The 13,821-nt window shown below is 47.9% G+C and overlaps 1 protein-coding gene across 2 annotated transcripts in view; it reads left to right on the forward strand.

Moving 5' to 3' along the window:
* Greb1l (GREB1 like retinoic acid receptor coactivator) overlaps positions 1-13,821 on the forward strand; it is a 231,759-nt gene that overhangs the window by 201,334 nt on the left and 16,604 nt on the right. For both annotated transcript variants that reach the window (XM_029471989.1, XM_021150817.2), the window contains exons 18-23: positions 84-214; positions 3,429-3,768; positions 7,681-7,796; positions 8,653-8,897; positions 12,043-12,590; positions 12,741-12,843. In XM_029471989.1, coding sequence (XP_029327849.1) covers positions 84-214; positions 3,429-3,768; positions 7,681-7,796; positions 8,653-8,897; positions 12,043-12,590; positions 12,741-12,843 — 1,483 coding nt within the window. The remainder of the gene's footprint in view (positions 1-83; positions 215-3,428; positions 3,769-7,680; positions 7,797-8,652; positions 8,898-12,042; positions 12,591-12,740; positions 12,844-13,821) is intronic.

Consider the following 13,821-nt stretch of genomic DNA (forward strand, 5'->3'; position numbering starts at 1 on the left):
CTTCCCCTTGCCCCCCACCAAACCTGCTGCTTCCCCTTGCCCCCCACCAAACCTGTCTTCATGGCTCTGCTGTTTTCAATCAGGAGGATGCAGGCTGTGAGAAGCTGTACTTTGGCTTGGATGAGTACAGCAAGTCTCTGCAGTGGGGGATCACCAGCCCACTCCTGAGATGCGATGAGACCTTTGAGAAGATGGTGAGCACTCTCTTGGAGAGGTAAGGAAGGCTGCCCTTGGCTTTAGCTATATGTCAAAAATAGTCGAATGTCTGTCTGACCATTTCACAGTGAGTTTGGTGGTGTTCATGCAAGTGACATGGAGAAGCCATATAAAAATATCTTTCTCAAGGTGGCCTTCTCCTACCACAGGTTTCGGGTGGCCCTCCAAGAAGAACAAAAGCAGGGCATCCTACAGGAGGGGCCAGTACTGTTTGTCACATCCCAGATTGTCTGCTGGGCAGCTTCACTGCAGAGGGGAATCTGTGTTGAAGGCCACTGCCCTGACCTTTAGCCAGTCTCCAGACATGATACCTCAGGCTTTGTTCCCCTTCACCTGCTCACTGTGGACGAGGATCCTTAGACAGGCCCCTGTAAGCTGCCCTTTAGAAACTGTAGCTACATAGGGAACATGGTTAAGGAATGAAAACATTTGAACATGTCTCCGTGGGACCCACCCTGTGGTCCTGACCTTCAAGGGTGAGAGTCTTATTTGTTTTATTTTAAGGATAATTCTCCCTACCATGTCAGCCTCCCTTCATTCCTCAGTTCTAGGAATGTCTTGTGTTTGTTTTCTCAGAGTCTGACTGGTAGACTCAAAAGGAGGGTAACATCCCTCCCCGCCCTCTGTGACCATCCCAGATGGGCAGGGAGGTAAGTTAGACCTCCTGGTAGCTCTAGGTTCTTAATACTGAGCCTGCTTGGGTAGAGTCAGCGCTTCACCAGTCTGCCCCATCATCTTGAAAATGTTTTTAAAAAAGAGAAATAAAAGTAAAGACAAGTAAATATGCCCAGACCAGCAAGATACCGCTGTGTCAGGGAAGGGAGAAGGCTCAGAGTGGAGCCAGCACTCACAGCTGTTAGCTTTCAGTGACAGACACCACCCCTGTGTCATTAACTGTCAAGTGGTGTCCTCCCAGAGGCACCTTTTTACTTTCCTACCCAGTTCCTTGCCCTGTTTAGAACTTGTCTTTCAGCCTAGTGCCTCAGGAGTGCATGGCTTGTGTTTTAAAAGATGGTCCCATAACTGTCATTTAAGACTATACCATACAAAACCACAGTCATAGTTTAATACAAACAGATGGGGACATTTCATCATCTTGTCAAAGTGTGGACTGTAAATGTTTGTGCTTTAAAGTTAATATTTTTAGCTTAAAAACAAAACAAAACAAAACAAAACATTGCCTGGGCTGGAGAGATGGCTCAGCAGTTAAAAGTACTGCTTGTTCTTCCAGAGGTCCTGAGTTCACTTCCCAGCAACCACATGGTAGCTTACAGCCATCTGTAATGGGATCTGATTCCATCTTCTTGTGTGTCTGAAGACAGTGACAGTATACCCATATACAAGAAATAAAAAAATCAATCTTTAAAACAAACAAACAACAACAAAAACCCATTGCCAGTAAAGTAACCCTAAACTTTAACTACAGCTCACCTGTGCTTTCTTTCCCTCCAGCATTCTGCCCAAGCTAATCATGCCTGTGACTTATTGAATGGCTGACAGCACTAGCCCAGGACTATCCCAGCTGTGACCTTCTGTGCTTTTCTCAGCCTAGTAAACCCTGCAGTACAAGAAGACATGACAGAGACCTGAATACAGTCCAGACTAGTCTGTCTCCAGTCAGTGATCAAGAACAAGTAGCTGAGTTTCTCTCAGTCCCCACACTCAGTCCTCACACTCAGCCTAGTGAAAGGTAGAGAGGCTAGAGTACTGGCCACCTTTGGTACCTTCCCTCTAAAACTCTTCAAAGCAATGGTACGCATTTGATAGCCCTCACTGGTATTTGACCCTGGGCTTTTCTAGGCAAGCTTGTGAACATTTGTTCAATTTTAAGGAGAAGTAGAAAGTAGAGCACACGTGCCTACCCTGAGCTACCAACTAGTAGCCAAGAAGAAAGGGGCCAAACTCCTCAATGCTCTGCCAGGCTCAGCACCTCAAACCCTGCACAGCCCTGCCCTGCCAGTGCCTGTCTTCTCAGCAGCCAGTGTGGCCTGTGCCCTTGGGCCATCAAGTCTCCCTTCCAGATGAAGAGCACCAAAATAACATCTCTTTTCTACCTCGCCTGAACAGCGTCATGACCAATGTGACTCTGCCACCTGGCAGCCTAGACAGGGGAGAACAGTAATGCTCAGATTCCACGGCTCCCTTAATCAGTCCCTGGTAATAAAAGGGTCTCCACTAGGGGGTGCTATTTCTCCAGCTAGCTCCAATTTCCCCTGTAACAACTCACTTTTTTGTTTTTGTTTTGGGGGTTGGTTTGTTTCATTTCGTTTCGTTTTGTTTTGTTTTGTTTTGTTTTGTTTTGTTTTGTTTTGTTTTGTTTTGTTTTGTTTTTGAGACAGGGTTTCTCTGTGTAGCCCAGGCTGTCCTGGAACTCGCTCTGTAGACTAGGCAGGCCTTGAACTCACAGAGATTCACCTTCCTTGCTGGGATTTAAGGCATGTGCCACCACCGCTCCACTTACCAACTCACATTTTAATGGGAAGATATATTTCTGCTACCCGTAGAGCTCAAATTAGCAATAATTCATGTGTTGGGTTTTTGTTGTTGTTGTTGTTGTTGTTTGTTTTGCTTTGCTTTGCTTTTTTGCTGTTTTTTCTTTTTAATAGCATCCCATTAAACTGTAATCTGCACATTATGTAGCCCAGACTGAGCGTAGCTTCTCGACGCTCCTGCCTTGGCTTACGTGTGCTAGAGTTACAGGCTCGTTCTAGCACTCCGACTACAGTTATCTTTTCTTTCTTACTTTTCTTGTTATGTCTGATACACCAAGAATAATGGGAGCAGTGTCTCAGTTTCCTTTACTGTAGTCAGATATCAGAGAGCTGAACTGGCATGCCTCCCGCAACAGCATGAGGAAATGTGACACAATTAACCTGGCTCAGTGTTTAATGAGCATCTGAATTGCTGTGGGGGGCAAGGAGGGGGGAAGAGCTGCTCAGCCCTGAGGCTTGCTTCTGTGGTCTGGCAGTTCTCGGCTTCCTGGTCCCGGTGCTGGCCACGTGGTACTTTGAGAAGGTAGCATGACTAGGCCAGCCCTCAAACTCTAATTTCCTTTACCTGTCCCAACATTACATGCATTTCAGGTGGAGCCACTTCTAGAAATGTGGGATCCAAAGTTATTCTGCACATTAGCCCCTTCCTGCTGTTTTCCATCTGTATTTTACTGTCTTGCTGTTCCTGCTGAACGCTAACTCCCTGCGTTCTGTCTGTAGGTACCCCCGGCTGCATAGCATGGTCGTGCGCTGCTATCTACTCATCCAGCAGTACTCAGAGGCCTTGATGGCTCTCACCACTATGGCGTCCCTCCGAGACCACAGCACACCAGAAACGCTCAGCATTATGGATGACCTTATCACCTCCCCAGGAAAAAACAAAAGTGGGAAGGGACACATGCTTGTCATCAGAGTGCCTTCTGTGCAGCTGGCGATGCTGGCCAAGGAGCGGCTGCAGGAAGTGCGAGACAAGCTGGGTCTGCAGTATCGCTTTGAGATCATCCTGGGGAACCCCGCCTCCGAACTCACTGTTGAAACCCACTTTGTAACCCGATTAAAGGTTAGCAAAGGGCAGGCATACCGTTTGTTTCTGTTTTCTAGGACTCTTGGGTAGATGCATCACCCAGCTGACTGAGCTGGGTAAGTTTTGCACATGTGTGACTTTCACCTCCCTGACCAGGCTAAGCTAAATGAAAGGACGCACTGGATTTTCTTAGTTGACACCAGTTTCTACAGATCCCATCAGCTCCCTTTTCCTGTGCGTTTGCAGTTGGTCTCCATGCTCTCTAAGTACAGGTGCAAGAACTGAGAGGACCAATTTGTCCCGTTGTTCCTGACCTGGGTGGGGATGCCTCTAGCCCACTGCCATGTGTGTCTCACTAATTCTTTTCTGTGCATCTAGTCCATGTGTCAGCTGGAGGCTGCACAGTAGGTAAAGGATTCTTAGCACTCGTCCTAGCAGCCACTGAGGCAGCTTCTGTCATCTAAAAACAGGTTGTGACAGGAAATCAGGTGGTCTTTCTACCTGGACTTTCTTGTGAGTAGATGTGTGTCACTGAGGTTTTAGTGATGAAGAAAAATAAAATTATGGCCAAAGGCCACGTTGTAGAAAATTCGTATGGTGAATAACAACGCCTCCCAGCCCTCCTGACAGTGAGTCACTGAGACAAGGGCTTGAGGCAGTCTGAAAACCCTAAGGAACTAGAAGCAATAGTCACGTGCATAGCAGCGCTCTGGAGAATCCTCAACTGCTGCTGAGCTCTGCTAGCACTGCAGGGTGTTCCTTGGGTTGGCCCTGACTCTCCATATCCACGTCCTGACAGCCGTGAGGCATTTGTCAGAAGGTCAGTATATGCTGGCCGTAGCACACTCCTTTAGTCCCAGCACTTGAGAGACAGAGGCAGGCATGTCTCTGAGTTCAAGGCCAGCCTGGTCTGAAGAGCAAGTTCAAGGACAGTCAGGGCTATACAGAGAAATCCTGCCTGGGGGAATAAAAAGGAAAAGAAAAGATGATTATATTTCAGTAGGTTATAAAAACCTATCTAGAAAACACAATGAAGCTGTCTATCACGCACCTCTGAGTGCCAGGGTCATTGGCAGTGCTTAGGGAAGGGGCCGCTGGGCTGTGTGTGCGCCCTGGCTGAGAACTGCTGTCCGAGCATGTGCCTTATGTGAAGGGCTTCCTAGTGATTATTTCCCAAGGCAGTGAAAGCCCCTCCATTTATGAGTAACTGTGAGATACAGCTGCGTAAGAGAGTCCCAGATTCTCAAACCCTCTTCTTCCCCCTCAGTCTCTGCTCTCTTGTACTATCTGTGTGAGGGTGAACATATACATTCCTACTGGGATGCTCACGTAAGCAGGACCACCTATTGACAGGTGCCGCCTGGGTTACCTGTTCTTTTATGCTCCTGGATGCCTTGCCACTCTCAGAAGGCACGGGGCACCTTTTATCTTCAGTCTTGGGTAAAATGCAACACTGCTCCCATTATATAGCCTCATTCTTATATTTAACCCTCTTTATCCTATTATACATTGTAGTTAATTGGCCAGAGATGACAGATATTAAAATTTTAACCGTGGACAGATTAAATTTTTAATCTTAAATAAATCAGTCACTTCGCTCAACAAGCATGTGAAACTTGTGTACAGTTGCCTGGGTAGTGAGCCCAGTATGGAGCCAGAACTAATTGGCTGTCCTGTCTTGTGTTGGCTTAAGTGCCTTGGAAAAAATAATTCAGCGGCCAGAGCAGAGCAGATCCATGGAAGTCACTACCATCCATCATGAGGAACAGGCTGGTGGGAAAGCAGGGCACAGTGGGGGACTGGCTGCTGTTTGTCAGGAGTAAAAGTGAGGTGTGTTTCACACTCGGTGGAAAACCTCCCGAGTGGTAAGACATCTTATCATTGACCTATTGCTATCCCGACCTCTTTACCCTTGGTGGGATCATGATTTAATGGTGAATTCCAGACTCTAAAATACTTTCAGGGGAATTCCTATTGTCAGGAAGAGCATAAACTCAGTGTGAAGATCACTGAGTAAAATTATTCCTGTTCCAGGGCTGTCTGCTCTGAGTGGGGCAATTCTTTGTTCCCCATGAGTGCAGAGGGATGGAACTGCTGTCCCTCTGAGGAAGGTGTTGTTTGGAGGCAGGGTCTCAAGTAGCTGAGGCTGGCCCTAATGTCCTATGTAGCTGAACATGACCTTGAAACCTCCTTCCCGTCCCCCTCCTCCCCATGAGCAACCCCGTTCCAGGCATATGCTGCCATGCCAGGGTCCCACAGTGTGTGTGGTGTGGATATGGATGCCCACAGAGGTCAGAAGAAGAATCAGATTCCCTGGAGTTGGAGTTCCTGTTTTGTGTCAGCCAGCTACTCCTGGGCATGGAACAGACCTGGAGTGTGCTTGATATACCCAGGAACACTCCACTGAGCTCAGAGATCCACTTGTCTCTGCGGCTGGAGTGCTAGGATTGAAGGGATGTGCCAATACACCCTGAACAACAGCTTCTTAGTCCTTCTTTGCTAAGCATTATCGGAAGTGCCAGTTAAGCCATGCTGGGAAGTTGACATAAAGCCTACTTACATTCTGTACATGTAGTAAATAATAATCTTTGAAACCTATGTACTTGAATTGGCCTATTGTCTTTCTGTTATAAACTGGAACCATCTGGGTGCTGAGGCTGTACCTTAGCTGTTGGTGTCTGGCACACATGAAGTCCTCTATTGGATCCCCAGCGCCTTACAAAACCAGGTGTTGTGACACACAACTGTATTCTCGGCCCTTGGGAGGTAGAGGCAGGAGAATCACATGTCCAGGTTTATCCTCAACCTCACATCAAGTTTAAAGCTAGCCTAGGGCATGCAAGACCCAATCTCAGATAAAACCGAAACAAACAATTACAGATCCTTCACCCTTGAACATCTTTCTTACGTCGGTTTTCCTCATGCATCATACAGTCATGTTTTCAAGACTGATGTCCAAGTTATTAAAGGATCTGCGTGGATAAGTGTTCATGGTAATATGTGAAGAATGGGTGCTCTGTAGGTATGTGGTAGACCAGGGGCAGGTGGCATCCCTCTTCAGTAAGGGCAGTTGGGTTTGCTTTTGATCCAGCCTGGTCAGTCTTACAGACTCTGGTGACGCCATGCCACTCCTTCCTTGTCAGGTTAGGTGGGGAACTGAGCCTACAGTTTTGTGTCTGGGAAAGTTCTACCATTTAGTTATATCCTCTAGTCCTCTTTGCCTTTTATTTTCATACACATCTCATTAAGGGTGGCCTTGAACTTGGAAGCTTCTCTCCCAGTCTCTTGAGTAACTTACAGCAAGGATTACAGCACCTCTAGGACAGTCAATAAAGGAAGAAATAGAAAAATTAACCACCAAAATTGAGGCTGGCTTCATTATTTGCTGATTAAAATGTTTTGGATGATTTTTAAAAGTCTTTCTCAAGTCCCTAACAACTGAAACTGGCCATTCTCATCACAGAATCCCCAGAGTTTGTCTGAGCCAGCAAGTGTAGCCAGTTTTACATCAGCAGTAGGATGCTCTGGTGTTTTTCCAGCTTGTGGAGCTAATGCACGAGGAATACCAATACCTTTCCGTGCTATTGAGGTGAAAACTGAAGTCCATGCTCTCATAGTCCATGCCTTGAAGGTAGCAAATGCAGAGGTGGATGCGGTGCCCATGCCTGTAAGCCAGCATTTAGGAGATGGAGCCAACAGGATAGGGATTCAAAGTCATCCTCAGCTACATAGGGGATGTGAGGCTAGTCTAGGCTAAATGAAACCCCATCTCAAACATCAAAACCCTATCACAAGAATAAAAAGAAGCATTCCAATATGAGTGGTTAACACACTTAATAAGGATCATTAGGTAGCTTGGTGTGTCTGAAGCCTGTATCCAGAAACCTTTATGAAATATACAAATTTGAATGAGGAGTTTTAGTGATTTCTTCTGTGTCTCTTCTATAGACCTGGAGAGGAAATGATCAGGGCGAGTGGATCCCTCGGACATATCAAGACTTGGAAGGTCTGCCCTGCATAGTGATATTAACTGGCAAAGACCCTCTTGGAGAAACTTTCCCCAGGTAAGATCTGAATCACTGGTTCTGCAGCTCCATGGGTCCACAGCTGAGCTGCCGATTGATTGATGAACCAGTTTCAGTTGTCTGGCAGTAACTGTTTCATGCAGGGACAAAAAGAAACAGAGCCTCATTCATTTTCTTTCAGATTACCAGAACCACCAGGTCTGGAATGGGGCCAAGCCACAGAGGAAAAGAGGTTATACCCCAGAGCCAAGCAGCCAGACAGGCTAAAGAAGAAAGGCAGGAGATAGACACACAGGCAGATAGACAGACAGATATAGACATGCTAGATGGATAGATATGATAGACAGACAGATGGTAGATAGATAGATAGATAGATAGACAGACAGACAGACAGACAGGTAGATTAACTGATAGAGTTTAAAGCACTTTGTCCTTGTTGATCTGATGCTCCAAACTCTCTGGAGGACCTAGGGCTATAGACTGGAGGGCAATAGCAATAAAAGCATCAACTGTTTATTGTGTGTGTCAGCCACACTAAATGTTTTCTTGTACTATGCCTCTTCCCTTGCATCGATCTCACAAGCCAGCCTTTCATCCGTATCCTTTGGACTTTGCTCTTTAGTGACCCTGCAGCTGAGACCCAGGGCCTCCCTCGTACATGCTGCACACGTCTTCTGTCACTGAACTACATCTCTAGCGCCTGTCCTCTCTCTTTTATACTTCAGGGACACAGGGGAAGTGAAGCACAGGGAGATATGGCTAGGTGAGGGGTGACAGAGCTGAGATTTAGAGCAGACTTAGCCAATACTGAAACCTGTGGTCTTCAGGACCTTCAGGCGTGCTTAAGTATTCTGTGTTGGAGAGACATGCCACTAATATGGTTCATTCTATACAGATCCTTAAAGTACTGTGACCTGCGATTAATCGACTCAAGCTATTTAACTCGAACGGCCTTGGAGCAGGAGGTGGGCCTGGCATGCTGCTATGTCTCCAAAGAGGTCATCCGGGGGCCTGCTGCTGCCCTGGACCTCAGTGCAAAGGAGGCTGAGAGGGTCCCCGCCAGTGAGAATGATTCTGAGGAGCTGCTCATCGATTTGGAAAGGCCACAGAGCAACAGCAGTGCTGTCACAGGAACCTCAGGTCAGAGCTCTTTCTCCACAAGGTAGAGCTGGGTACTGACCCCCACAAGTCTCCAAGCAATGGCAGAGACCGCCTCTCTAGACTCCAGCTGCTCAGAGGGTGCTTGCAAAGCAGGAGAACTGAATGGGTACAGCTTTCTCTGAGTTTAACCATGAATTTAGTGACAGGCAAAAACCATAATCAGCTTGCTTCACAGCTGCTCCCAATTCCTCCCCATCTCCTTCCAGTTACTCCAGAGCTCACATGTGTATGAATACCTGTTCTCAGTCTAGAGATGGAAGCTCTAAGCTTGTATTAGGTTTGCTTAGTGTCTGGCACTAATGTTTGGATGGTGGATGGATGGATGATGGATGGATGGATGGATGACTAGTTATCTTAAGTACTAATTGTCAGGTGTTACTATATTGTAGGCTTTTCAGGGGCTACTAGTTTTGACAGCAGAGCCTGGTATAAATTTTCTTTTTTGTAAATTGTAATAGAGCAAATGAGACCCTATTTCCAATTATTTTATTATGAAAGTAATAAAGTTTAATGTAGAAAAATCAGATGATATATCAAAGTACAAGGAAGAGACGGAAGTGAAGCACCCCACCCACTCTCTGAATTAGCATGGAGATCAGGTTATTGCCAGACATGTGTGTGCAAGCATGCACATGCCCAGGTAGTACTGGTCTCCATTTGCGTCTGTCAGCAGCTGTCAGATGACTCCATGCCTGAGGACCCGCCTATCTGTAGTGGCCTGAAGGGACATGAGACCGGCCCTTCTCTAGGCTATACCCAGCTACTCACCCTCAGCAGGTGACAGGTTTACCCCATCCCGTCCTTCCTCAACCCCACCACTGTAGGCCCTTAGTTTTCCTGAAACCATCTCAGAAAAAGCCAAGAGAACAGTACAGGTAACAGAATGAGGGGAAATCATCTCTGGGATCTTGGGAATATGAGATCAGGAAGGGAAATGGGGGAGGTGGGAATGAGTGGGAAGAGGGAAATGAGTGGGTGGGGGAGGGAAACAAGTGGGTGGGGTCAGGAAAATGAGTTGGTGGGAAGCTGTTCCCTTCCTAGTGGATCTCTTTTAAAAAAGATTTAAAAATTATCTTATGTGTGAGTATTTTGCCTACCTGTATGTAGCTATACTACCTGAATGCCTGGTGTTCATGGAGGTCAGAAGAGGGCATCAGGTCCCCTGGAACTGGAATTATTAACAGTTGTGAGTTGTCATGTGAGCCCCAGTCTTCTGCAAGCACAGAACTGCTCATAGAAACTGAGGTGTCACTCTAGCTTCCCCCACCCCCAGTGACTTTTCAGTCACATGCCTCCTCCACTGTCTGCCTCACTCACCAACAGTGTCCTGACTTGATCTGATAAACCCACAAAAGTCTCAGGACAAAGCCCTGTTCAACCCCCAAAACTCAGACCCTACAGAGCCTAGCCCCTGGGCTTCCTCAAAGATGCTGAGGCTGAGGGTGGGAGGGAGATAGGCTCTGCCAAGTGCCTGACGTCGTGTGTACACTATGCCGATAGACACATATGTGGTAACAAACTCACAGGGTTTAGTGGCTGCAGTGACTGCGATTTATCCTATAATCTGCCTTCCTTGGAAGCCTGGCTGAGGTGAACACAGGTTCTTTACTCCAATATTAATTACTAACATTAACTCTCACAACATATAGTGTATGGATGGATGGATAGATGAATAGATGTATGCATGCGTGTATCTACAGATGTATATAAGTGGGTCAGAATGAAAGCAGGTTAAAGAGGCTGTAGCAGAGGTCAGGAGGGTTCAAAAGTGGGCGGAGAAGAACAAGTCAAACCTGTGCAAACCCAGGGTGGGGGCGGGGTAGGGGAACTGTTGTCAGGTTCCAAGTGAAGCAGCAGCTTTCAACTGCTAGATGAAAGGCTGAAGCAGGGTTCAAAGCAGGAAATGGATCAGGAACTGAAAAGGATAGGTTAAATCCAGGTCCAGTTAGGGAACAGGTAGACAGGCAGGCTGTGACAACAGCAGCAAGCTCAGTCCAAGCTATAAGAGCAGCGAGGGCGTCCTTGGTCCTTGGTAGCAGATGACTTGGCCCTGCAACCATGCCATCACTTTGTTAGGTATTTGTCACTTTATAGGGGTCAGGAGAGGGAGCTTTCCTTGGTCTAGTGTGTACAATAAGTTCTATAGGATTTAAATATACTCATGTCCCCTGCAGTCTCAGTAAACTTACAGGGTGGCTCCCTTCCTGCTTCTAGGAACAAGTCATTGATCATTCATTGCCGGATGGGTAGCCCACAGATGGTGCAGTTTCTCAGCCCATGCAGGCAGGCTGAGGCAGTCAGTCTCCCTTGAAATGGAGTAGAGAACACCGTTTTATACAAACAGTGCGGAGTAGTGCACTGGTCTCAACAGCTGGAAGTCCTCGGTCACAGGGGCAGTAAAGAGCCTTGCTGTTTGAGAAAAGTCATTTTATTCTTTTTAATAGGTGTCTGCATATGTGCGTGTGTGTGTGTGTGTGTGTGTGTGTGTGTGTGCACGCGCGCGTTTAGGGGGAATGGGTGCACAAGGATGCAGGGCCCACAGAGACCGTAGGCATTGGATCCTTGGGAGTTACAGGCCTTTGTGAGCAGCCACCTGACATGGCTGCTTGGACTTAAACTTGGGATCTCTGAAGAGCAGTACATGCTCTTAACTGCTGAGCCATCTCTCCAGCCCAAGAGACATTTACTTTAAAAAAAAAAAAAAAGATTTATTTTATTTATATGAGTACACTGTAGCTATCTTCAGACACACCAGAAGAGGGCATCAGATTCCATTACAGATGGTTGCTGGGAATTGAACTCAGGACCTCTGGAAGAGCAGTCAGTGCTCTTAACCTGGCTGTTAAGAGGAAATAGACCCAACTTCTAGCCATGATCTCCCACTGGCCAACTCCACCCACAACCCAGGGCAAGGGAGCAGGAGGGAGCAGTGGGAGACTGAGGGAGAAAGAACAGTCCATCACTGTGACTGCGGTTCCAAAGGTTTTGGCGGTAGTGGTGGTGGTGGTAGGGGTGGGTGGGTGGGTTTGGGCCTTTGTGTTTTGTTTTGAGGTGTAGATCCTCAGTAGTGACCTTGACATAAGGGAGGGGTGAGAAGAGGATGAGTTCCACTGTCCTCTTCTAGGTTCCATCATGGAGAACGGGGTGAGTTCTTCTAGCACGGCTGGCAGACCCCAGCAGCAGCTTCTGACCCCCACCAGCAGCGTTCGGCTGGATGAAGGGGTCTCTGCCAGCACCGCTGTGGTCGGGGAGATCCTGAAGCAGGAGTGTGACTCCTTGGGCCCTCCGATGGCCAGTAGCACCACCTCCAAGCCTTCTTCATCCTCATCCTCGAGTGCCCAGGCTCTTGCGTGGTCAAGGCAGCCCCGGGGCCTGCACACAGCCCTGCCCCCCGTGATCATCTTATCCAAAGCCGCATACAGCCTGCTGGGATCCCAGAAGGGTGGCAGGCTGCCATCCTCCTCGTCCTTGCTGCCCCATGCTGATGTGGCCTGGGTGAGCTCCCTGCGACCAGGCCTGCACAAAGACATGAGCAGCGAGGAGCAGTCCCTTTATTACCGCCAATGGACCTCAGCCCGGCAGCACCACGCTGACTACAGCAACCAGCCAGACCCCATCTCAGGCGCTCGAACCTTGCACCCGAGGCGGCTTCTGCTCACTGGGCCCCCCCAGGTACGGATAGAACAGGGTGGGCCCTGTCTTGGCTGTAAGGGACATCTTAGGGGTTGGCAGGGGTGGCAGAAGACCTCTTCAGACCTTAGCTGAAGAGCCAAAGAATGAAAGAAATCTTTTCTTTTTCCTCCTCAATACCATCTGCATCAGGTGGGGAAGACCGGCTCCTATCTACAGTTCCTTCGGATCCTGTTCCGAATGCTCATCCGGCTGCTGGAGGTAGACGTGTACAATGAGGAAGAGATAAACACAGGTGAGGCCTGACCGTCTGACCAAGGCATGAGGCCCAAGAGCTGGGGTTGCTTCACCCCGTGGGTATCCAGGGTATCTAAGCTGCAAAGCTGTCATGAGGCTGAAGACAAGATGCCCAGCAGCAAATAATTCCAGCTGAACTGTGGCTCTCAGCTCTGGGGCGTCTCCAGTGTGCAGCAAGCTGTGGGTCAGAGTTTGCTTGGGTAGGTTTGCTGCCTAGACAGGGAAACCCTACGGTTTTTGCCAGCTCTGCCCTGCACTCCCTGGCATCACAGCCTTTGATTTTACTCAAGATGTGACTACAGAAGTCATGTGATCGCACCCTGGTCTCCCAAGGCATTCTCAGTCACTTCCCATCCAGCATGCTTAGACTGCAAATAAAATGCCAACTGCAACTCAAGGTAGAGCTCTGGGCAAAACTCAAATGTCACTTATATTAACCTAGTAATAGCTAAACTCTAACCTTGGGCTTTTTCCCAAAGCAGTTCATGCTATGTTATAAAATTATTACATATTACTGTGCATATGTGTGTGGGGGAGGGGTGCATGGCCACTGGCATGTGTTGAGGTGAGAAGACAGCTTTGAGGTGTCCATTTTCTCTTTCTGCCACGTAGATCCTCTACTCAGGTCTCTGAGCTGACTACAAAGCACCTAGACCTAGTGAGCTAGCCTCGACTATATTTTGAACTTACACATTAATGATGAATATCATCTATTGTATATACACTGTGTGTCTACCACTGTCTTGGCACCTTGACTCTCCCATCCCTAATATCTCTGAGACCCACAAGACCTGGTACCTTGAGGGGTTAAGTTTGTGCCTAGAGGGGTGACTACTAAGGGGTGGGACAAGGATTCCAGCTCTTGAAGTGCCCAAAGGCTGGCACCTGGGTAAAGATTTTGTCTTCACTGCTCTTGGGGTCCTGTGGGGGATGGGAGTGAGTGAGTGTGTGCTGGAGGACGAAGCACTCAGTGGTT

The sequence above is a fragment of the Mus caroli genome, chromosome 18 (genome assembly GCF_900094665.2).
Source record: "Mus caroli chromosome 18, CAROLI_EIJ_v1.1, whole genome shotgun sequence".
Classification (NCBI taxonomy): domain Eukaryota; kingdom Metazoa; phylum Chordata; class Mammalia; order Rodentia; family Muridae; genus Mus; species Mus caroli.